At 42.3% G+C, this 25136-nt stretch overlaps 1 protein-coding gene across 1 annotated transcript in view; it reads right to left on the reverse strand.

Annotated features, from left to right (window-relative positions):
• Positions 1-25136, reverse strand: part of Grin2b (glutamate ionotropic receptor NMDA type subunit 2B) — a 303881-nt gene that overhangs the window by 45708 nt on the left and 233037 nt on the right. Inside the window, exons 5-9 of the mRNA XM_010638438.3 lie at positions 13730-13932; positions 12830-13001; positions 12453-12606; positions 9193-9318; positions 6471-6700 (exon numbers count right to left, since the gene is read on the reverse strand). Coding sequence (XP_010636740.1) covers positions 6471-6700; positions 9193-9318; positions 12453-12606; positions 12830-13001; positions 13730-13932 — 885 coding nt within the window. The remainder of the gene's footprint in view (positions 1-6470; positions 6701-9192; positions 9319-12452; positions 12607-12829; positions 13002-13729; positions 13933-25136) is intronic.

Raw genomic sequence — 25136 nt, forward strand, 5'->3', positions numbered from 1 at the left:
GGGTCACCCTGGCAGCAATGAGACAGGGTCAGTATTTGGGGCCAGTGCAAAGGGTCCAACTGACTGCAAACTAGGAGAAAAAAGAAGCGTCCTTTCCCCAGCCCAAGCGCACTCTCTCCGGAATTGGAGACTTTTGCTTTTGGACCATTTTGTGCAGATCTGCTCGTGATCAGCTGTTACAAGAGGACTATTTACCTAACAGTCCCAGAGGACTCCCACGCATGAATCATCCCCTTACATTTCGATCAGCAACCTGGATGTCCAACGCTGGCCCTTCTCGATAGCACCCTGGCTGGTTAGTCGTGCTTGCTGCTTCCCTATGAACCTATTTTTAGCCCAGCATTCCACGGTTTGACCAATGTGGTCTAGCCAGGACTGGGGTGTGACAGGTCGGGTTTGAGGTTAGCTGTCTCCCACTGATTTGCAGCCCAAAGTTAATAGGGCAAGGAAAACAACTGTACAGTGGAAAGCATGGCCCCATTCCCTTACAAATGCTCAAATGCCATTCACACATTTCAGGATAGTAGTGGCATAAAAATGCATATCACTATACTGGTTTTCTTCTAGATTGCATATTTAATTATTTGTTTGCATGTGGATTTAAAGTCATACCCTGCTGCCTTAGTACACTTTATGTTACCATGACAGAACAACACAGATGGAGTAATTTATAAAGAATAGAAACTTATTTTGCACAATTCTGGAGGTTGGGAAGTCCAAGGGCATGGTGCTGACATCTGGCAAGGTGTCAAAACATGGTAAGAGGCATCACCTGGGGCAGAAGCATGACCAGGAGACAGTGTGCACAAGAGCCACGAAAGCCACTCACTTTTATAACAAAGCCACACCTGTTAAAACTAACCCACTCTCAAGGTAATGCTATCAACATGTGAAGAAGACTGAGACCCTTACAATCTAACCACCTCTAAAGGTTTTGCCCCTTACTGCTGTTGTAATAGCAATTAAATCTCACTAGGAGCTTGGGAGGGGACACTCAACCTCAGCACATGCCTATATCCAAAAAGGGTAAAACTGACTTCCAGATCCTATACAGCTTCCCAAAGAAAGCAAAATAATCATCATTTAGAAAAGCCAACTCCATGGAAAGAATGTAAAAATTATGTACTGCAAGCATGTACTAATAAAAAATAAATTAAAATGAATAAATAAAATACATAAAGATTAAAAAAGAGGTCCTGTTTTCTGGCCATCCTGATTGTGCTTCCAGAGTTGCAGTCCTCTGTGAACACACGAGCACCTTGTTGACTTTGGAAAGTCTAGATCCTTGAGAAAAAGAACTGGAAAGTATAACCTAGCTGCATCACAATGGTGACAGGAATGAGGGAGTCAGATGCAGTCAGATACTGTCCAGAGCCTGATGATCAAACAGCAAACTCTTAGTTGGCTTCCACATACCTGACAGTTTCTTTCCATCCAACTCCATGCTCATGACTCCATAACTGACCTTCTCTCTCCTCGCACCCCTGCTTGCCATGACCCAACGGAGGCTTAAAGGTCAGGGGCACCCTGTGCACAGGTTACAGCCAATTTAAAAGCCATTAACCCAACCAAATACTGGAAATCACCATTCTTGTCTATTTAAAGTAATGCTTCTAAAAGATTTATTAAATAAAGTGCAAATGTTAGAATGCTATCTAATTATTATGGCTCAATTAATTAGCTTACTTTTGAACACAGGAAAAGGATCTGACTTGTTATACTTTGATAATGTATAAGGCAGGATATGAAGAAATGCGATTAACTGGAAAAAGCCTCAGGGTCTAAATGATGACAGGGTCCATTTAAGATCTATAGACTGCTAGCAATATCAGAAGGCCAAATTACTAAACCTCTCAAGTTTCAGTTGTCTTATCTACAAATAAAGATATTAGTAGCACCATTACATAAGATAATCAGTGTAACACATTTGGCATTACACCTGCTTTATAAGAGCTAAAAAGCATTAGCTGAGATATGGTTGAAGTTCTACTACAACTAATAACAACAGTGATTACCTTCTTACTAGTAGTAATGGTAATGGCAGTACACTGTGCCTTAAGAAGGGTTGGGTTGAATGGAGCTATTATGGTTTGGATATGAAATATTTCCCAAAATGCTCACAATGTTGAAAACTTGGTTGCTGATGGGCTTTTGGGGGTGATCGGATCATGACAGTTCTCACTCCATCTGTAGAGGAGGTCAGAATTTGATGGCATTAAAGGGAGGTGATTGAAATGGGGGTGAGCTTAGTTGAAGGGAGAGGGTTATGCAAAGTTCATCTTGGAGACCGTATCCTGTCCCTGGCCCCTTCCGCTCTCTCTGATATCCAGCTGCCACATGAGTAGCTTCCCTCCACCTCTCCCTTCTACCGTGACATTTCTGCCTCACCACAGGCCTAGAAGCAGCAGAGTCAAGTGAGCATAGATGAAAACCTCTGAAACCACAAGAGAAATGAAACTTTTCCTCTTTTAAGATATTTATGTCGGATATCTTGTCACGGAAATAGAAAGCTAAAACAATTTATCATGTGTTCCATTGTGGTATCATAAGCCTTGAGTCTGCCCTCAACTCCAAAGTCATTAAATGAGAGGGTAGGGAATTAAATGAGAAAGCAGAGGCAAGATCTCAATAAAGATTTTTATTATGCTATAAGGTTGCATGGTGTTCACTGAAGGGGAACATCCTGGCAGAGTGATTTTAGAGTCAGACACAGGGGACATGGACCTTGACTCTGTCACTGGAAAATGTGTAACTTCAGCAAAGTTACTAAGCTTCTCAGAGTCTTGATATCCTTATTTGTGAAATAGAAATAATCACAACTATAAGAAGATTATAAAAATAACAAATATGTGGCATAGACAACGTGCCTAATACCCTCCAGATGCATCCCCCTCCTTCACCTGGCTTCACACTAGGGTTGGCAGATGGTCTAAGGGAGAAGTTCATCTGGATGGGTGGGAAGCGTGAGAGCTGGCATGGTGAGCTCTTGGTTAAGAGAGAGAAGATGTCATTAGCTTCCTTACACCCTCCTCCCACTGGAGGAGCTGAAGGATTGCACAGTAGGGTCACTAAATGTTAGCACTTAATCCACACTTAGTTGCAGCATGTAGTGGAACCATTTTCATTTCATCGTACAATGCTACCATGAAAGCTATCCAGTCAAAAAGAGCAAAAACACAGGCTGGAAATCTAACTCTGAGCATTCTTGTTTTATACCCTGATATAAATGAAATCTCAGTACATTTTTTTCTGCCAAAATATTGAAGACAAAATTTTTAAATGCTGTACATCTAATGGCTGCAAATATCTTTCCATCATCACTGCAAGATAGTAATCATTTGATGTGAATTACATAGAAGCTATGTCATTCGTGATAGTCATAACAAGTTTAGGAATACTTTTCCATTGTAAATGCTACTCTGATGAAAATGTAATTACACAGAAAATCACAATCTACAAAATCATCTTATTTCTATTTTCCACATTATTGTTTCAATGTCTGCATTATATTTCATTTTCTAAATTCAGAGAGTACATTTCCTTTCATGCATTATGGTGCCAATCCCAGGACTTTGTTTTCTTTAGGTGTTTTGAAGTAAAACTAATGTGAATTTTGACATTTCAAGTACACTTTTAAAATACTCTCCTGATTTTTGTAACTATTCCTGATACTAATATACAGTTATATGTCGTTAGTTACTTAAATGTTTTCTGTAATTATGTAAATTATGTTGACAGTTTCTGGTAGGATGCTTACATTTTACCATTTTGTCATTTGCAACATTTTAAATATACTAGATAACCATCTTCAATACTTTTCAGATTAAACAGCTGTTAAAGGGTCCCTGCTGTTGGGTGCTTTGTTTTGCCGGTAACACTGAGTCCACTTTTGGCCCCTGAGGTTCTTAAATACACACCCTCTACCTCCCCCACAGACTTTGTATTTCTGAAATTTCATTTATTTATCTTCTCTTGTCTTAATGATGGGCAAGTTATAGTCACGGGCTTTATGGAGCTCATGGTCAGAGAGGGGGAGATACCATTAGGTAGAGATCTACAGATTATTACAACAGAACATGAAGGACAAATGTTACAACAAGGTGGGAGTAACCGCCATGACAAAGGAAAGAGTACCAGCTGCCCAGAGGAGCCAAATGAAGGCCCTGCAAGTGAAGTGATCTCTAGTCTGAGTCTTAATGTTTCTATAGGAGTTGGTGAGTAGAGATTGGGAAAAAAAACAAAACAAAACTTCCGGGGCAGATCCACAGATAGAGGCATGGCCAAGAAAGATAAGGAGTTCAGGATGCCTTAGACACAAGACAAAGGAACCCAAGCATTGGCCAACAACACTGCAGTGCAGGGAACACAGGAAATCACTTGTAAAGGCCTTGAAAGGTATAGCAGGGCAGGAAGAGAGTCAGATACAACCCCTTTCATTGTACGAAGAAACTGACGAGGTCCAACTTTTCAGAACATAACCACCCTGATTAGGAGGACAAACAGATGCATATCTTCTCTTCTAGAGGTAGCCTAAAATAATAAATTCTGTCAAAGTCTCAGAAAGGGAAACAATCTCTGCTCATCCAATTATGCTTAATTCAAACAGAAATGCATTCAGTTGCTGCTGACTGACCCACGAGATTATGAGAAAGATAAATACAGTGCAGAAAGCAATTTTCAGAGATATATGAAAAACATTACGATACATACAGTAGCCCCCCTCTTACCAGTCAGAGCCCCTGCAAAGCTGTGGACCATCACACTTTGGCCACGCTGATGCATGGTGACAAGGCCCTGCCAAACACTGCTACCTTCATGAGCAGGGACCGTGATCCACCATGATCCACATCACAGCAAAGCACCATGGCCCTGTCATATTTGGTGTGGTTTCACATTCACTACCTCTTGGCTGTGCTCTGATGGGAATGTACTATCTGCCACACCTCTGGAAACCCACACATGTGGACAGGGGCCATCAAACAGCTGCCACATCCACATTTTAGGGTGAACACGGTCCACTTTCCTCAGGCCATATCAAGGTACTGAGCTCTAAACAAGCAGTTTTAACCACACTACTGCCTGGGTTGCCGAAATAGCCACAAAATTGTGGTAGTCGTGGTGGTTGCAATGGGATGAAGGGAGATGTCTAATTCAAATTTCAGTAGGGTCATAATGCTGAAGAAAAATGTTTAGAAATGGATGGATGAACATATGAATAAATTGTAATAAATAATGGGTTAGATGAAATTACAAATAAAATTTTAAAAATAGGTGAAAATAAAATATAAGAAATGGTTTTTAAAATAATAAAAAAGTGATTTTTCAACAAGTAAAAAGGAAGACAAATCAGCAAAAGAGATAACATAAAAAAGTAAGCACAATAAATTATATATATCACTCCTTCAAGAAGCTACTTATCTCCCATATGCTTTTGAATATTCTTGAAAAGTAAAAATGGATGGAAAAAATCAGAGCCCCTAGAGAGTATCTTCTTTTCTCTCTTTTGAAACTATCTGCCTAAGTGTTAGGGGCTTATCTTGGGGAAACCTGACCCAGGTGATGAGGCATTACCTACTAATCTAAAGCTATCTGCCTGTATTTCATGGCTTCACCCTGGAAGCGGAAATGGGGAGCCACATTTTCTAAATCTGAAAGATCTGTTATAAGTGAAAGTCACCAACACTGTTTTGGCTGTGAACTTTACCAGCCATTCCACAAAGACAGGTCTGACCACTTGTCTTAGACCACTGTCCCAATTGCCATGGCTCTGGGGGAATGGCCAGACCGTGGAAACTGAGATACTCCCAACAAAGCTGGAGAGTTGAATGCAGTTAGAATGGGTTTTGTGTATCCTCAGCCAGAATAAACGGAAACCAGCAGATACTTCCTGCAACTGCACAGGCCCACGAGGAGGCCTGCAGTTGGCACAGGGACCAACCCATTCATCAGCAGCACACGGGCAATCATTAGGTTAAATAGCACTTACTTCTCCTAAAGACACAGTGTGAACAATCCTCCTGCTCAGCCCTAGAAACTCACGGGTGTGTGGAGGAACAAAGGAAGAGCCCACAGCCAAACACCACTGGGAAGAAAATGAGGCCATAATACTCCCATCCCCTCAGAGTGGGTACACAGGGGCGGCCCTCTAATAACACACCAAAGAGCCAACCTAGAGCTGACAGGCCACCCAACTGTATCCAAAAAGAGCTACCATATACTCAGAAAGCTATGAACATACTAAGCCCCCTTATTTGCAGCCCGGGGTGTACTTTTACAAGTCAGGAAGCAAACATGAAATAATATTATTTCAGTAGGGAAACTGATTTCTGTTCCCATGTCCTAATTGAAGAAAACACAAGAAAGAACTATTGATTCCAAAGATTTAGAAAATTAACAGGTACAGGAGAACTTTGAATAGGGCGCAGACCAGAATTGAGGGTAAGATGGTAGGTTTCAAACGGGTTTCTTACCTTTTTGTCACTCAGGCCAGAAACCTGGTCCACATACTCTTCTTGGATCATGAAGGCAGCTAAGTTGGCAGTGTAGCTGGCCAGGAAAATGACAGCAAAGAAGGCCCACACCGACACCATGATCTTGGACGTGGTCCCCTTTGGGTTCTGCACAGGTACGGAGTTGTTAAACACCAGACCCCAGAGTAACCAAATAGCTTTGCCGATGGTGAAAGATGGGCCGCCCGGCTCTGGCATAACAAAAAGATGAGGACGGAAAGTTAAGCCAGAATCACTGCTTCTAGTTCCACCTACAAGTGCCCAGAGCTACAAAGTCCCTGCTCAGAGCAGTAAACCCTTCAACTAAGACTGAGCCTTTTTATGATGTGAGAGTCTGTGTCTCTTCTCTCTGGGAGCCTCAGGAAAGCAGGAAAGAGTTCCTTAGGAGAAAACCCAAGGCTCAGGGGTCTGTGTGAGATCCTTCTCTGAAAAATAATTCTCTTGCTGTCATATATAGGACCATCAAGATTACATGAAAGTTGAACAGTAAAGGCCAACTATATTACTATATTACTCATACTGGGGCCACTATTACTATTTTTCTAAATGTTTATACTTGTATCTATCAAGGAAACATTTCAGTGTCCAACACCTCAGTGAGAATTGTGTGAATCTTCTCTATCATTGTCTGTGTACACCTCAAGTCTGTGTACACCAATGCTGGGAGGCTCTGAATACACTGTATGCTAGTTTTTCTTTAGCTACTAGCACTTAGCATCTATGTTTTGAAGACAGCCTAACTCCCTTCTTGCCCTGCCTCAACAGGCTTCCTGCAGTAGTGGCTTCTATGTACAAGGTAATTGGGAAGCCCAGAGAGGAAGTTGTGGACTCCTGGCCCAGGCACACAGATCTTAAGGCAGGAAGTAGCAGTCCCCGACTTGATTTTCCTCCACCTGATCTTTACGTGGACAGCATCAGGGCTTCTGTCCACCAGTGTATCGTGACCTCACTGCTGTCTCCTCTGGGTGAAGGTAAAATTTTGCCTGTTGTCTGGCTCCCCAGGATCCCCTCCACTGCAGAAATGAACATCTGCTTGCACCATTTTACAACATATTAACACAAGTCTTAGGATGCTTGCTGTGATCCTGACAGCATCTGCTCAGCCAACGAAATCATCAGGGACTACACATGTTGAACTTGATATCTAACTGTGTGCACACATCTGTGCATGTGGACCTTAGTTCATGTAGCAGATGCATAACTAAAAAATTGTATATAAATCAAAGTTTTGTGAATTGCAAAATGTTCTAGAGGGACTTGATATTTAAAGTGGCATCACGCAGAATTCCTCTGTGAAGGCAAGCATCTTATGGTAATGGAACTGTACGTGCTTGCTCTGGGTATTATAAATCTGGATTTTGTTCAGCTTTTGGAATTTTTTTCAAGGGTAAGTGGACACTGCACACTAACTTTAGTCCTTGACACTGTCTACTTGTGTATAGTCTTACATGATTCTCCGCAGTTTCACTTCTTACTGGAGCCCCTCAGTCTGAGATGGAGGTCATGGATTCCAGGTGCCCCTTTAGCACAGAGCCACTAACTATTCCATACTTCAGGGATATTAACAATCCCTGCTCAGATCACACAGACCAAATAAAAAGCTAGGTCTACACACGGAAGTCGATTAGTGAAATGGGGGTCACACTCTGAACTGTGAATTCAATGGAAGAATGAGGGGAACTTTACAAAATAATGCTGCCTCTTACCCACCTCTAGAAGTTCTTGTTGAATTGCTATGGAGTTGAGCTGGTTATTCTAATGCGAAACAAGGTAGAGAACCACTGTTCTGCAACATACAGTGATCCAAGCTCCACCCTGGACTTAGTGGATGAGCAAACAAGGTCCCACCCAACACCTGTGTCTTTTAGGTGCCCCATCGGTAATTCTTATTAGGAGCCAAGGCAAAGAATTTTCCCTCTTGGAGTTATAATTCCAGAACAACTCCCTTTCTGGACAAAGAAGACTTGGAGGAAGTAGAATATTTCTTAATCATGGGTTTTCAGGGAGTTTTAGAAGGACCTCATGCTCCCCTTCAGAAATTCAGTGAACTTTTAAAAAAGTATCATAGATGTCTCAAACACATAGACAACCCTCTTATCTGTGGACCATCTACCCAGGAAATTGGACCCTCTATAACAGCTGCAGGTGAGAACTGGTCTGCTCCTTCCTTTCTATCTCAAGCATCCAACACTTTTCTTACCAGACAAGGGAGCTATGCCAGGGATATACGCTTTGGAGACCTTGTGCCTCAGTAGTGATCTTTTAGCTAAAGGGAGCTCTGCTAGCCATAGCCACCTTCATACTCCCCAGAGCAACCAATGTTTCCATATTCCTAACTCGTGTGTACAATCTGCCTTGTTAGTCACATCTGTTGCAGCAAACAACTCCCCATAGCCTCAGGTTATCCAAACAGTTTCTGGTAACATATTTACACTCCCCATATTTACTATCCATCTCTCCTCTCACTTGCCTGGGGGTGTGGGACTAGACTTAGGGCTGGTGTGTCCCAAGAGGGGACAAAGAAGTTCAAACTGATAGGTGGGTGATCTATAAGGCTAAGGGATTATATTTTTTTCCAGCACTGGATAAATTAGAAAGGATGCACATAACAAATGAAGGGCACAGAGATTTGGGCTCACAATTAGAATACATGGGGAAGTGCAGTGATTCCAGCTGGCCTTACCTCTGCCATCAGCGAGGCACCTGTTATAACCCACAGGGCTGAAGTATTCAAAGACAAAGACAGCCACGGCTGAGACGATGAGCAGCATCACAAACATCATGACCCATACGTCAGCACTGAATGGCTCTGGGGAGGAAAAGAAAACCCGCCCAGGGTCAGAGCAGAGAACAAACAGATGCTCATTATTGCACAGATTCATTTGCTCAGGGAAACACAGATTTGGGAGGAGATGAAGAACAAGGCTGTTGCATGCCTTCAGTGAGCCAGGGACTACATTACTGAGAAACAAGTCAGCCCAAGCACCACTCCGCAGGTGACCATATTGGGATGTTTTTCTTTGAAACACATGAGAAAGAGCATCTCATGCTTGTGAACCTTCTGAGGTTTGTACAGACAGTTTCTGGCACTGCTGGACCCGTAGCTCGGTCTGTCAGTGAAAGGTACAATTTGAAGAAGTGCCAGGCAAGGTGCAGGTGAATTCTCCAGGCTGATCTGGTTTATGTTCTCATCTTTATGCACACACTACAAAGTGGTGATCCCCCAGAAGCCTTCACTATCGCCACTGAATCTTGCAACCAAGTTAATTATTAATGGATCAGAGTTGAATTGGTTCCATAATAATTATGAATAACACTCCTACCCATTTCTCTTAAATTTTCCAGCCTAGATTTACTTTGCCAACCCATTTTGATTTGGTATATTTCATTACACATCATTAGGATATAAGAATATAAGACAAAGTTAAAAATCTATTTACATTGAAAATCAATATGTGCAGCAGTAGAAATCTAACAAGAGACAAGGACAAGTAGAGAATCATGAACCAATTACAAGCCATACCCTATTATTTCTTCTATTACTAGGTGATAGGGTTGGTGGCACAAGACCAGGCATGATAGCAAGAATGTGCTATATATCATTTCTTTAATATCTTTAATAACTTCTGCTGATTCCCTTCCAGTTGAATAACTCTCTGGCTTAGAGGTGCCCAGAAACTGAACACTATATTCTAAAAGCCATCCCTCTGAAGCCCTGTATGCAAAGGGGACAGTCGCTATTCTGTCCCATGATTCAGTGCTCCCTCCATTGTGTCTCAAAATAGTCCTGGCCTTTTTAGCTGTCACATCATATTGTAAACTCATAACTAAGTGAATTAACATGCTGTTTGCCCTATCTTCCAAATCATTAATAAAGATGAAGTTGAGAAAAGGGGAAAATTGGCTGAAAATTAGAAAATATATTTCTTACTCTGAAACCTACTTTACTATTGAACTTCCAAAGGAATTATAAAAGCTTGGTCACTTAATCAATTTAAAAATAACCTTAATAAAGCTCCACAGCTTAACACACCAACTGCGAAATACAAAGCTTTTCAGTGGCAGCTAGAGTCTCAAGCATAGATGGGACAATTCAAAGCCTCTCCACTAGTGTAGGGAAATCTCCTTCATCTTTGATGCTAATGGCTTGCAATTCTACCTGAATTTCACTTTTTTCTAAGTCTGGGGAATAACTGAGAAAAATCATTACTTCTGGGTTAACCCCCTTCCACATTAAGCTCAGAGCAACACAAAAAAATACAATAAATATCTGTCCTGGTCTTCTCAATTTATGAAGCTTTCTTTCACCACACATTGTTAACTATAAGCCTTTAATGGCCCCTTCATTATGGATTACCGTACCTGCTTATAGAGGAGTAAACTAAGGTTGAGGAATCAAAGTTCTTCTTGGTTCACACTAAGAAAGTGGCAGAGTGAGGTTATGAACTGAGGAACTCTGAGACAAATTCTGCTCTTCCCGATGTATGATGGTGCATTGATAATCTGCCCACCACACCCAGGTTCCATGGTTAAGGGTGAAATTCTGAGATGAGCAGATGTGGTCTAGCGCACAGGCTCTGAAGGCTACCATAACTAGACTTTATCTTAGCTCTATTCTCCCTAAATCATAAAATCAATATAATAATAACAATGTCCATGAGTTAATAATAATGAAAGCATGCACAATCATACCTGGCACATCACATATTAGATGTTCAATAAACACTAGCTTTCGTGTCCTTGTAACTAATGACTCCTCCAAACACACACAAAATGCTCTGCCTAGCATTTCTGTCATTCCAGGACTCACTGGCTCTTCCCGGTTAGAAGTTATGGTTATGATAAACTAACAAGAGTTAGAATTACAATGTACTTTCAATGCTCCAATCTCCTTACAAAGGAAAAGTGCAAACAAACTGCACCCAGCAGCTTTGAGGATTAATGCATACAGTGTGGGCTATCTAATAACATTTCATATGAGGTTGGCAGGGCCAGAATTTGCTTCACTATAAATAAGAAGATTAGCTAAGAAGCTTGAGTACAGTTGTAATTTATAGAAAAATTCTATGGAACCTATAATTCCACTTAGTGGTGTATTAATTGAATTAATTTCTCATGGAGAGAATTTAAAGAAATGCTAGTCACTGTCTATTCTAATGTTCTTGTTTTGAATATCCCTTAGGGTGATTGTGACTCGTCCAAGGGCTTACAGTTATGACCAAATCAGGCTTCTTGTCAATGTTCTGGTTTCAAGATGACATTTTATTTTCCACCCTTTGCTCCACAGCCCCTGCAAAAAATATGGGGTATGAGCTCACAGAAGACCTCATCTAATTAAAATCCTGGCCTTATCTCACCAAGTCTTACATCATATCTAAGGGTTCTTACATTTAAGTGATGCTGGAGGTGGGGAAGTAGAGGATGGATGGGCAAGGGTGGGGTGGGGTAGGAGGAATCAGCTCCAGCTGGCAAAGCCTCAAAAATTCATGGAAAAACAGGAAACCTGTTTTGACAGTGTCAGGATCCATTCTTAAGGATAATAAAAAATATATATGTTGATGACATTCAGAATTAGAAACTATTAGAGAAGGAAGCAGCCTCGGGATCAGCTGGTGGAAGTGACCTCTTCTTTGGATGGGAAAACTGAGCCCTTAGGTGGAGCAAATGTCTTGAGGTCAGATAATGCCTAGGTGGTACAGAGGGGTCTACAGGAGGTCTCTGCTGACCAGTCCAGCAAGGTTTCCTCAAAGGGCAGTACGCTTTCCTCTCTTTCTGAGTGTGCTTGAGCTTTCGTGTCTGAGAATGGTCAATTCTAAAGTCCCTAAATGAAGTCCCCAGCATCTGACCAGCCTCCTCCTGGCTGCAGAGCCTGGCCATGTGCTCCTGCAGCTGCCCCATATCCATCCACTTGTCCGTGTAGCCATTTCTTCCCGCATCGTTTACCTAAGAAGGCAGAAGGTGAGACAGTCCCATTGCTTCGTGACACCATGACACTGATGCCAGTCTCTATGAAGGGTACAGAGAAGTCCACCACCTCCGACCGCTCCTCATTGATGGTGAGTGATCCCACCGCCATGTAGGCCCTCTTCATGACCACCTGGAGAGAAAGGTGCAATGCTCCATTGAGAACGCAGGAAGGCAGGGGCCACCGTGAGGAAAGTACACACGGCCTAGCAGTGACTTTCTTTGTAGAGTGGAAACAGTACCTTCTCTTTACTATTTATATTTTCAGAAATTCACAAAATGAATATTTTAGGACATACTTCAGTGAAGCAAGATCAAAGAAAAAATGGAAACGGCCCGCACTTCCTGACACTCACCTCTCCAATCATACCATTCCACGTCCCGTTGATCTTCTTCCCGTGTTTGCCATTGGTCACCAGGTAAAGGTCATAGGTGAACTTCACAGATTTAGAAATTTTCTTAAGGATGTCTATACAGAATCCCTTGCAGCATTTTTTGATGTAGCCTGGCTCCTCATCTGTTTTATTCCTAGCCATATAAAGGAAGGGGGAAAAAAAAGCAAAGCTCCGTACAAGAAACAAAATATTACTCTTGGTCATTAAAACTAAAACCCCAAGGCAGGCCCCACCTTCACACAAACCAAACAAATCAGTCCTCGTATCTGCAGAATTCTCATTCCATTGCCACGTTTCCTGGAAATTTTCATGTTCCATTGAAGTATAAACATCTGGAAAGGGTGCATATCCTAAGGATTCAGGTCACTGAATTTTCAGACACTGAATTCACCTCAACCTTTTAACTGGCACCTCAACCCTGGTACAGAAAATCTTCTAGCATCTAAGAGGCTCTCATCCTTCCTTCCAGGTATTCCCTTTCCTTATTAAAGAGAACAATTATTCTGACTCCTCACAGCACAGGCTAGGTTCTAAATCTTAAAACTGGGTGACATACTGGTGCAAGGAAACGTATTTCAGCACCAAAACTGAACTTAAATCTCTGTGAACCAGAGGTCCCCGTGGCCGGGCCAGGCCCAAGGCACCCGAGCCTGGTGGCTGGCAGTCATTCTCCTAATTTGTCACTGGGACAGACAGAGCCAGACACCACACCACGAGGCTGCGAGCGCTTCCACAGCTCAACTGCAGGTGCACAGCGAACACAGTGCTCAACTCATTCCATGCTCCAGGCCCCAGGCTATCAGATGCACCACATGTGACTCCCACGCCACCCAGGGCCTATGGGGAAGGTGCTACACATACTCAGAGATGATGCGCTTTTGGCAGGGAACCGTGTTTCTCATGCAGGTTCCACTCAGAGGGTCCACACTTTCCACAATGACAAACGGCGCTTCCTCCAGGGTCACGATGCTCAGGTGGTCATCCTCTTGCTCCTCCGTCTCAGGAGACATTCGGGGCCACACGTAGTACTTCATCTGCAGGGACTTGTCTTTCCACTTCCCTACCTGCACAGGAATGAACGAGAGACTCAGAAACCACTGGCCAGGACATGAGAACCTTCCCTAGCACTGTCTGAATCTTTCCAAGAACTGGTTAAATGAAGGCAAACAGATGCAAGCTTTGTACATAATGGAGAGTACGCTTTCAAAACCATGTGCTCAACAGAAGACTGCTGCTTCCAAATCCAAGAAAGCTGTATGTTCAGTCCTCACCATTCCACATAGTGGAAGTGGACCTACTAGGTGCTGGGCACCCCGCTAAGCTCTGTAGCTCAAAAAAGCAACAGTTTGCCCCCTCAGGCTCTTGTCAGGCTGGGCGAAGAAGTCAGAAATGTAAACAACTATTTACAGCAGTGTGTGGTAAGGGCTAAAATTGAACAAGTGCAGTGAGAATGCCTTTCTCCTGTGTTTCGTGTGGCTGTCAGTGTTTTTTTTTTTTTTACTTAACTGTAACAAGGAACATGATAGTGAGAACAGAAAATGGTGTTGGAAAGATCAGCAGAGTGACTGCAGCAAACAGTCTGGCCTATAACAGAGGTCCAGAGGGGAACTGCGTGAGAGCAGGGTCAGTCTGAACGCGAGCATAATGCCAAGCTGGGAAGGGAGAATACAGGTGTGGTTTGTTCGGGGAAGGGAGGGCAGGGCTGGTGAGGACTGTGCGGGTCAATGAAGATGTGTGCTCCTGCAGTGGATCGCAAGGTTTCTGTGAGCGGCCGTGCGTGGTCACACAGACCGCACATCCATCACAAGCAACGCCGTGCACGTGAGTGACACAGAAACACGGCAGCACCCCTGCCAACCGCCTGGGTAAGTACAGTGGCCCAATTATCTTTTTGAGGAACCATTCATTCTTAATTTTATGATAGAATCTACAAAACTTTGGAGGTTCTTATCCTCACTCTGCGATGGAGCTTAATGAAGAAAGAGAACTTTTAATTTTCTATAACTGAGGATCTTTGATTGCCACAAAAAAGCATGGATTGCAAGCTCCTGCATTTTCCTGATTTCTCCACGTGGTAAGGCAAAACAGGACAGGTGAGAACTGCAAAACTACTTAGTTTATTTAACTACAGAAATCAATAGGAAACAACAAAGTGGCAGCACTCCCACAAATTTTTAAGTAAAGAGGCATGGAGTTCCATATTAATGCAAAGTTCAAACTCTTTCTTTTTGTTTCTCGATTTTCTGCACTTAGATTTCCACCTCGCATCCTTTGGGTGTGCCCTGTTCCTCCCTCCACCTTGCCCGGCAGTGCTGATGAGTTCCATATCTGAATTAATCCTGTACATTCATCACTCTTGTTTCCCTGTGTCACTAAGACATGGGCAGTGATTTAGTGTGCTGGGCTATTTTGTTTGGCACCTGTATTGTCTTTTCCTGGCATTAACTTTGGTTCTGGTTGGTTTCCTTCTGAGTGTGTATAAATGATATTCTACCTCTTTGGTCAGAATAATGCATTGAACCACATGTTTGCTCTCCTTTATACCCCTTAGCCTGTGATGGACTTATATCTTAGTAAACATATCATAAGTTGAAAATGCATTTAATAACCTGTGACCTACAGGCACCGCCACTTAACAACACAGTGCACTAGAGTATGGCTTGCCCACTTTCACGATCTCATGTCTGGGCTCTGTGGCTCACTGCCACCACCTAGCATCATGCGGGTACCATGTCACATGTTACCAGCCCAGGAAAGTATCCAAAATGGTTTCTACTGAATGAGCATTGCTTCTGCACCACCACAGACTGGAAAACCCAGGAGTCAAGTAATGACTATCTGTGTAGATGTCTCTTTGCGGTTGAATTTAATTTTGTCCCAAGTCTGTTTTTCCTCATATTGCTAATACTGTTTATTTCTAAAATAGAAATTTTCAAATGGCTTCCACAGCATGTGGAAATAGAAATGTCCTCTGCCAGTGGTTGCAGCAGGTAGAGTCTTGGAGCAGAGAGACCCAACCTTGGGGGACCATGACACTGGGTAAACTCCACCCCCAAGCAGATTATTTACCCCTGTGGACAAATTGATAGTATTTTCTGCATGTTCAGTAATGTGGAAATGGTTCTGAAACCCTGACATACTTTTTTATTTGTTTGTTTTTCAGTCCTCTCAGGTTCCCTCAAGAGTAGCTTTCGATTTTTTCCTTTTAAATCCAAAGGCATTTTCTTCTACCTTCATTAATTAATTACTCCATTAATCCCAGCATATCCCAGAGTGGTCCAGCAGCCCATTCTGGAATTATTTCAGGAAGCTTCCAGCCTCATACAAGGTTGAGAGAACCTTGCCATAGACATTGTTGCCAGGTGATTTTCTTAAAACACAACTTTGTCACATAATCTCTAGTCAAACATTTCAGGAACCTCTCACTGCCCTCAAGATTGTGCCCAAATATCTGTGCACTAATCCTTTCCTACTTTGATGAGGCTAAATTCACTATTTTTGAATTATGAATCCCTTGCTCATCTCAGCAAAAGACATTGTCAGTATAGGAATTAACACAGGCAAATCAGGAACAGATTGCAACAAACTAGCTACGGTTTCTTTTCTAACAGACTTAGTCTGTGGGGAAAAAATGTTGCAGCAGACACAACAGTTTTGGCAAAGTCTCATGACATTCTTCTGAACAAGATGAACTATAACATGGATTGCTGCTTACTTTGATGGATTGGAAAAGAGTTAAATCTCTATCTAAAAAGAAAAGAAAAATTGTTTAATGAATCAGTGCCAATTGGAAGGAAGTGTTTAATGACATACCAGGAGACCCTGTTCTTGGAAGTGACCTATATAGTGTTTTAGAAAACAAAATAAAAGTCAGGCTCACAAAATCACAGAAGACAAAAAGCTAGACAGGATAGTAGACAACATGCATTGCAGAACTGAGTGTGGAAGAAACAAATTAATTCAAATAATGCACTGAACCAATTGGAATGAAAGTTAACAGTACTTGTGCTTAAAGTCTAGCATTCAGATTATTCAGAAAAGCAAATGCACATCCCTGAAAAGGAGGTATTTCAATCAGTAGCAGTCTATAAAGTCTACTGCAGCAACAAATGTTATATTTATAGACTTAACAGCATCTAGTGCATGGGGTGAAGGGAGGACATGATCATCTTACCCTGCCTGTGTTCATCGTTCATAGCAGGAAAACTAAGTTCTGATCCTATAATTCCATGATCTACTAATTTTTTTAATTAAATATGCCATTCTCATTTCCTCAGTAATAACTTGTTCACACCGTTTTGCTGTAGCACTTTCCCAACCTTCTGCCACGCTAGCTGAATCATAGCCTTGCTTCACACCAACTCAGTTCAACCAACGAAACTTGTACATTGATACTGTGCCAGGCACTGGGTTAGGTGCTAGAGATTACAATATGAGTGAGGGTGGACTGAACTGGTCTAGAAATCTCATTAACCATCACAGCAAACCTATAAGACAGACTTCCAATTAATGTTTCATTCTATAGAGGGGACTGATAACTTTCCCAAGATCTCAAGATAAGTGAGTGCTAAGTTTGCAAGTTTGACTCCACAGCTTGGGCTCCGACCCATTAGGCTTCTCTGCTTAGCTGATAATTAAGTACTAAGGCATGGTCATGTCCTCCCAGGGCAGTCTGGAGGGGGAAGATTTTGTCTATTGTCAATAACATCTTTGCTAATTACTCTCACACAAAGTATAAGTACTCTGGCATTCAGAATAGAAGTGATCACTTCCAAAAGGTTGAAAGAAAAGCCACACAGAGACCTTTACATTGAAGCTCAGCCTTCAAGCAGAAGGGATCGTTGCTTAGGTGAGGAGTTCTTTGTTTGCTGAATGTGCTCAGTTTCCTCCTCAAGACCTGCTCATTCCAGCAAGGTGATCTCTACCACTCTTGAGAGCCAACTGGATCGTGCTCATTCCTCCCCAAGTTCTTGCTCAATGGTGTCAGGTTGGAACTGGTGTGGGCACCATAAAATTGGCAAACACTACAAATCAGGGCTTTCTCTGTTCCCGCCCCTTCACCAAGCTGCTGAATATTTACCAGCTTGCACGGCTCAGAATAATCCAATCATTCATTATTCTGTACTATTCATTACCTTGTTTAATGATGTTTTAAAACTTTCTAGGTGACTTTCTAAGCTAAATTCCAAACGTGTCACTAAATATTTCAGAGGCCGCACACAAATTTTTAAAACTCTGAGCCACAGTTTTCACATTTGTAAGAACAAGTGAGTGGATGTCTAAGGTGCCTTGTATATAATTCATAATCCCATTATCTCTTCAGATCAAGGGCTCTCTACAGCACTCATGCAGATTAGAGCCTGTAAGTGAGGTATTCTTACTAGCCATGCCCTGAAAGAAGGGCAGTATCTGATTTTTTTTTAAATACAAAAGATTCACTTGTTTTAAGTCTGTTTCCTCAAGGATGTTTGCAGTCAGAAGGGAAATTAATAAATTCCTGAAGGGAGAAACTTTTTGGAAAAATAACTATTATGAATATCAGATTCATAGTGCCAATAAATAGGACTCATGTTAGAGGATATGTTTAGTTACCTCAAATTTTTGTGGTTTTTTTTTTTGCTTCTTTATTTTCTTCTGCTGCTCTGGAAATTGAACCCCAGGCCTCACATATTTTAGACAAGTACTCTACCACTGAGCTACATCCTCAGACCTACATCAAATTCTTTTTAGACAAAGGGAGTTGTTTAGTTGATAAACAACTAAAATTAAATAATTAAGTTAAGGCACATTTTAGTGTACAATAATGAGGTATGTTTCAAATAAGTCTTCTTTCCAAGGGAAGCAAGTATCCCAAACGGAAAAGTCTGAAGCAACAATAAAGAAAAGAAAACAGCAAGAGAAGCTTGAAATGGAGAGCAAAAGTCTTGAAGGCTTATCTGGGAGGCAGAAACAGTGAGAGTGCACAATCCCAGACATGGAGAGAGTAATAGGAAGTGAGGTTAACAGGAGCTACTTCAGAGGAAATCCACTGTAGAAAAACTGAATGAAGAATTTATAGGCAAGATTAAAATACTATCAGGAAAAATAAAACCTTAAAAAATAATGAAGAAAAAGCCTGTAAAGTACTCTGAATTCCACGGAGATAAAAACTAAACAAACATTATTACCAAAAGCACATTTAACAGAAACGTGTCTATAAAAAATTCAGTTATCTGCCACACTAACATTTAAAAAGATCTCTTGGAGACTGAAATCATCTTTCTCAAGAGATAAGAAAATAATTTTTGCTTGGGTTTCTCCAAAAAACATGGAGTCACTTTTTAGCTTTTCTGGTTCCAACTGAGCATCTGAATGGGTTGGGGGGGTTCTCCTCTGAAGGAATTGTTTCTCCCAAACTCACGGCACATTGGAGGTACCTGGTTTCCCTTATGAAAATTCTAGGGGCAAATCTGTGGCCATATCAGACTTCAAAGTCCTTCTGCTAAGTGATTTCCTTCATTTCCACCAGTAAATGAACACCGATTAGCACTCTGACAAGGCCACACATAAAGAAAGACCACAGGGGCTGTGTTCCTTTCTAAAAGGCCCAGAGTCGTCCATTCCCTACAGTCGTCAGTGTGTACAGCAAGGTGACATGTCACCAGGAGAAGGGAGAAGGGACCCAGCCTTCCCTGCTGCCACAGCAGTCCTTGCACAGATAAGCAAAGGACATCCGTCTCCCCAGGCTGCCTCTCTCATGGGCACAGAACGTCATTTTTTAAGATCCTGGAACAAAAGCACTTATTAGAGCCTCTTTAGACGTCAAAGGTTATTTTTCAAAAATCAAAGCGTTTTTGTTTCTTGCTGGGGATGACATCTGGATCTAACACAAAACACTTGCTGCTTATTTTAAGCCTTCATCTGACTTTTAAAATGCAAAATTTAAAGCTACATGTTATTTCCCTGTGCAAACTGAAGGAAAAGCACAGCATCTCTGCAGGGCAGCTGAATTCTGCATTCCCTTTCTTCCCAAAGAGGTGTGGAACTGGGCGTGGTGGCACACGCCTGTAATCCCAGCACTCAGGAGGCTGAGACAGGATGATGCTGTGAGTTCAAAACCAGCCTGGGCTACATGGTGAGTTCCAGGTCAGTCTCAACTACATAGTGAGACCCTGTCTCAAAAACGCAAAACCAAAGAGGTGTGGAATTCAGTGGCTCTCCCATTGCACGTTGGTGCTGAGACCCCTAAGGGCAGAGATCTGCAGAGGTGGGGCTCACTCCCTTTTCTCCACACTGATGGTTACCTGGGGATTTTACAAGTTTCAGTGTATGGTAGTTCTTCATTTTGCTGAATCTCTATTTTGTTGTATCAGTTCTCCTCCATCCTTGGTAACCAAGTGCACTTTACAGTGTATAGCCATCCTTTTCTGTACCCAGTCAAAAGACTTATACACAAGAAAAAGGATGTGTGCGAGTGAGTGTATTTCTCTAATCAGATCATAATACACACATTCCTCTACCTCTTGTGTTTCCCATTTCCTACACAATATGTTTGCTTCCAACTCATCAGAGAGCAGATCTAGCTCTTTTCTATAGCAGCACAATAGCCCCTCATGATGAACTTGCCTTGATTTACTCCTAGAGGGAAATATTTAGGGTATTTAAAAAACATATGTTGGCATTTCCACAACATCAATTTCCAGCATGAAAAAGCAAACTAGGAGGGCACATATGTGTTTCTAACATTCTCTTTGTCCCTAGAATACAGACGTTCACAGCAATTAGAATCACTGCTAGCAAAGCATCGAGAGGGCTCCTTGCTCACGTTCTTACCAGTGCCAAGATTTTGTCACGATTAAACGTTTGCTAATCTGAGCAATGAAAAATGGCATCTCACTGCTCTGATTTTCGTCTCCTTGACTCACAGTGAGGGTGAGCAATTTTTCCACATCTGTTTTCCTCTTTCCTGTTAGCCAGATCCCTTACTTATTTTGGGCTGCTGTTGTTAGTCTTTCTTATCTATTGATGGTGACGAGTTCCTGGTAGAGGGGCGATAGTAACCCTTTATGAGTCAGACATGCTGGAAATACTACTCCTATTCTGAGATATCTGATTTTTTTTCCTATGCAAAAAATTTTACTTGTTTTCTTTAGAAGCAAAACATGTATTTTCAAATAGAACTTCTGGTTTCCTATTTCATTTTATTTTTTTAATCTACAGCCAGGCATGGTGGACCACACTTGTAATCCCAGAACTCTGGGAAGCTAAGGTAGGAGGATTTTAAGTTCAAGCACAGCCTGGTCAACTTAGGAATTTAGTGAGACCCTATCTGGAAATTTAATAATTGTAAAGGGGACTGAGGAGGTAGCTCATTGAGAATGTCCTGGCTTCAATGTCTAGTATTGCACCAAGGAATAAAAAAAGAAAGTCTACCTCTTTGGTTGCTCATTTTTTGAACATACCTGTACATTTAGCTTTTGGCGTTCTGTGTATGCCCAGCTACAACTTTGCTTCCTGCTGTCCCGCAGTCTCCTCCGTCCTCAACCCTTTCCCCTACCTGGGGGCTGTACTCCCTTGCATGTTTCTGGAATGCTCCTCTTGATCCTTCTCCAACATCATTACTTCCATGAACAGTCCCTTCCTTTAATATACCGTAACAATTCGGCAGGTCAACCTCTCCTTTTAGGTAGCATATTAAATGTTAGCTTTATTCTGATATGCAAATCAATGACTCATTGTATCTCTAAGTGCCTTGAGGGCAGGGAACTGCATTATTATTTTACCTCGTTTTTCACTGGCCTATACAGGTGTGTTCCCACTAAATTACTGATTGATGTCACTGAGAAAAAAAAATACATCAGACCCTCCAAAGTCTCTGCTAGACTCACTGCAGTGTTCTCCCACAGAAAGGGTGCAGGAGGTAAGCCTGTACCACAGCCATCTCCTCATTCTGTTTCTCTTCAGCTTCTGATGATGAAGCTGCCCTGCACAGACCCGATTCCCTGAGAACATGGTAAGTATAATGGCAGGATATGTGCATTACCTGTCTTACAAGGCTGCTGGCACAGCTCAGTGCTCCTAATGAGTTACATACAAGGTGATATCTACATTTAGCAATCTCAAATTTGGAAAATGTGCTTGAAGATACAGGAAATTCCATATTTAAATTTGATCCATGACTGCCTTTAGCCTATCCTGTTTCTCCATGTCTAAGATGAGGACAGGTAGCTCTGAGTACCTGTGCCCAAGGTGGCCTGTGGGACGTTCTTGCCTGGAACCTTGTGGTTATTTCCCAGTGACACAGAGACATCTCTGTCATCCTGGGCCTCAGATGGTGTCCCTGTCTGAGTCTTGCCTCTCTAGGAGAGCACAGGGCTCCCAGGGAGCGGCGCACATCCTCTGTTACTTCTGGCCATCTCCCTCTGGATGACTCTTGCTGTTTACACACCCTCCCTCTTGAATCTCCTGCTCTGAAGTGTGAAGGAATTGGAAAGCACAGCAGGTGGGGAAGGAACGAGTGCCAAGAATGAAAGTTGTTAATTTCTTCAGCACCAGATAGTAGTTACGGTCATTTCAGATAACACCACCAACAAAGAGGTGATAATATTAAAGTAACTGCAGCTATACCAACCAGACCAGGCCTGGTGCCAGGCAGTTCATGTAGTTGTATCATTTCACTGTCAGCAACTCCCTAAAAGGTAGATATTGTTAGCTGCCCTCAGTGTAGACTAAAACACTAAAGGCTCATGGAGGGACAGAGATTTTATTTCTGATCTGTTTGACTCTAGACACCTATATTTGTTTCATGATACCATGTTGCCAGGACTTCTGACTTCTTTATTCGTCACAACTCTGCTGTGGTCTGAGAGAGTAGAAGAGTTTGTCTCGACACCATAATTTCTCATCTGTACCCCAGCTTTATAGAAACCCTGATGGTTTTACCCAAAGGATTCATGGCAAGTTCATAGCTGAAGTTCCTGGTGGTCCCGGACAGGCAAAATGGTAGCAAAAGGCAGTAGGATGCAGAGAGTACTGACAAGTTGTGTGATCTTTGGTGAGTTAGGTAACCTTTCTCAGCCTTGCCCATACTAGCTATATGCTATATATACTAATAGATGTTAGATTCTCATTCTCCTCCACATTATAACCATTACTATTAGAAACATCAGCACAATCCTTACTGTGCCTAGCTTCCCTCAGAAATGTAATGGTTTCTCCATGCAGCAAGAGGGAAATAAACAAACTCCAATTTCCCAAACTTATTGCTCAATATATTCAAAACATCAGGGTAAATTACATGCAATCCTTTTGTTTTCCTTTAAGTGTAAGTAAAAAACAGAAGTCCCAGGAATAAAAAAGCTACTACTGTTTGGATTTACCAAAGGCCTTCAATCCAAGGAGTCCCACTGCCTCTCCATAAAGTCCTCCCAGGAACAAGATAGATATGTTAGAAAGAGTTTAATTCCTTTTCATCCGAGCATAAATAGTTCGCTACATAGGCTTAAACAGGCTGAGAGATTCAACGTGTTTTCCTGAAGTATCTGATGCCTTCCTGACTCAAGGGGTCAAAACCTCCCAAGCCCCAGCACTCCATCCTTAGCCAATTCTCAGAGTCCTCTGGGACTGATAAGAGTCCAATTACCAGTGTACCTCCTTCAAAAAAGGCACCTCTTCTGGAGCACCTAAGCAGAGCCTGGGGTCGTCCTCTGGGACATCCAAGAACTCTCTGACCTAGCACCATGCCTAATTCCACTCCCTCTGTGTCTACTTCCTCCTACAGCAATTGGCTGTGGACAGTGGGCACCATGCCCGAGGCCCTCACTTGCTCCAGAACACAGCTCAGCAGGGACACTGGCTGGCTGACTGCTAGGTGATGAGTGGATTACAGGGTGCTGTTATAATCTTCTTTGGGGGCTGGGCCACAGGCCTTATAAACACTGCTTGCCGTTAGGTTACCCTGTTGTTACTTTTTACCTTTAACCTCAAATGACAGCTGTAAGTTTAGAAGAATTGTGTGCAATGTCAGACCAAACTAACCTGTGATTTCTTGGATTTGAGCACAGGCTTAGCAAGGTTAAGAGCACAGGCACTGAAGTCCCAAAGGCATAATTTGAGCTTTGCTTTTGTCACTGCTGGCTGTGTGTGACTTGGTGAGTTACCTGAACTTTTAATTTCTGTGTTGTGACTGCCTACCATTTGTCAGCCAACCAGCCATCCTGTGCCTCTCTCCTTTAAATTTCTTTCTCTCGCTATCCCTCTTCTTAGTTCAGCTATTCCTTTTCTTGTGAACTTTATCTTCCTCAAATGCAGCCACACGGTTCTGTGGAAGTCACCAGGATATATGTTAGTCTATCTGCTAGTCCACCCCAAATTTAGTCATAGGTGAGTGGCTGAGGGGTGGGCAGCTGACTGGCCGGGTCACATCCTTGGGATTTCCAGACTCTGAGGTAAGAAAAGGGTTAGATTCATGTCATTTCAGTACCATAAACTATCACTTGTAAGACTCAGGAACTCTGGGCAAATGTGTTTTGTAGCTACAGAGAAACTTGCCCATGTAGAAAGAAAAGAATGCAGCTGGTGGCCTCAAGAAAGTAACTACAAGTGAGAGAGGGAGTGAGTTATACAAGACTGTCAAAGTCTTAAATTTATAGCTCTTCTGGAGGCTCAATGCCAGTCCTATTAAGGATTCTGTTGAGACAATCCAGCATCCTTAGGACAAACTGGTCTTTTGCTTAAGCTAACTGAAGTTGGGTGCCTATTTTTTATAACCAAAATAGTCCTCGCAGGGCACTGTTTATCTTATCTATAAATAGCAATCGATAATAACTATCTTCGTGGGGTTTTGGTGAAAATTAAATGAAAGAGTATTCGTAAAGTGATTTGCAGAATGCCTGGAACATGTTGAGCTATGGGTAAATGACAGTAGCTGTGTTGGTAGTGATGGTATTTACCATCATCAACTTTCTATGAACATCTCAGGCGCTAAGAAGTAGGTTGGGTCACCAGTGAGAGGCAGGGTCCATGCTATTTCTAAGCAAGTGCCTTCTGCTTGGAGCCAAGGGAAGTGGTAACAGGAGATGCCCCCTCCAGCTTGTAAAGTGTTGGGGTTAGGTGAGGCCAACTGGCTAGAGTTCCTGTATACTGACAGTGACCTATGGCTGCATCTTCTACCTGGCCCTCAGGCCTTTCAGGCCTTTTAGGGACAGCCAGAGTCTACAGTTGCAGCCAGTCTCACTCAGCAGGCCATTTGGCATCTCTTCCTGCCTGGTGCACATGCCAAGCCCTGCTG

Source organism: Fukomys damarensis, unplaced genomic scaffold (assembly GCF_012274545.1).
Source record: "Fukomys damarensis isolate Sample0158 unplaced genomic scaffold, DMR_v1.0_HiC HiC_scaffold_19, whole genome shotgun sequence".
Taxonomy (NCBI): Eukaryota; Metazoa; Chordata; class Mammalia; order Rodentia; family Bathyergidae; genus Fukomys; species Fukomys damarensis.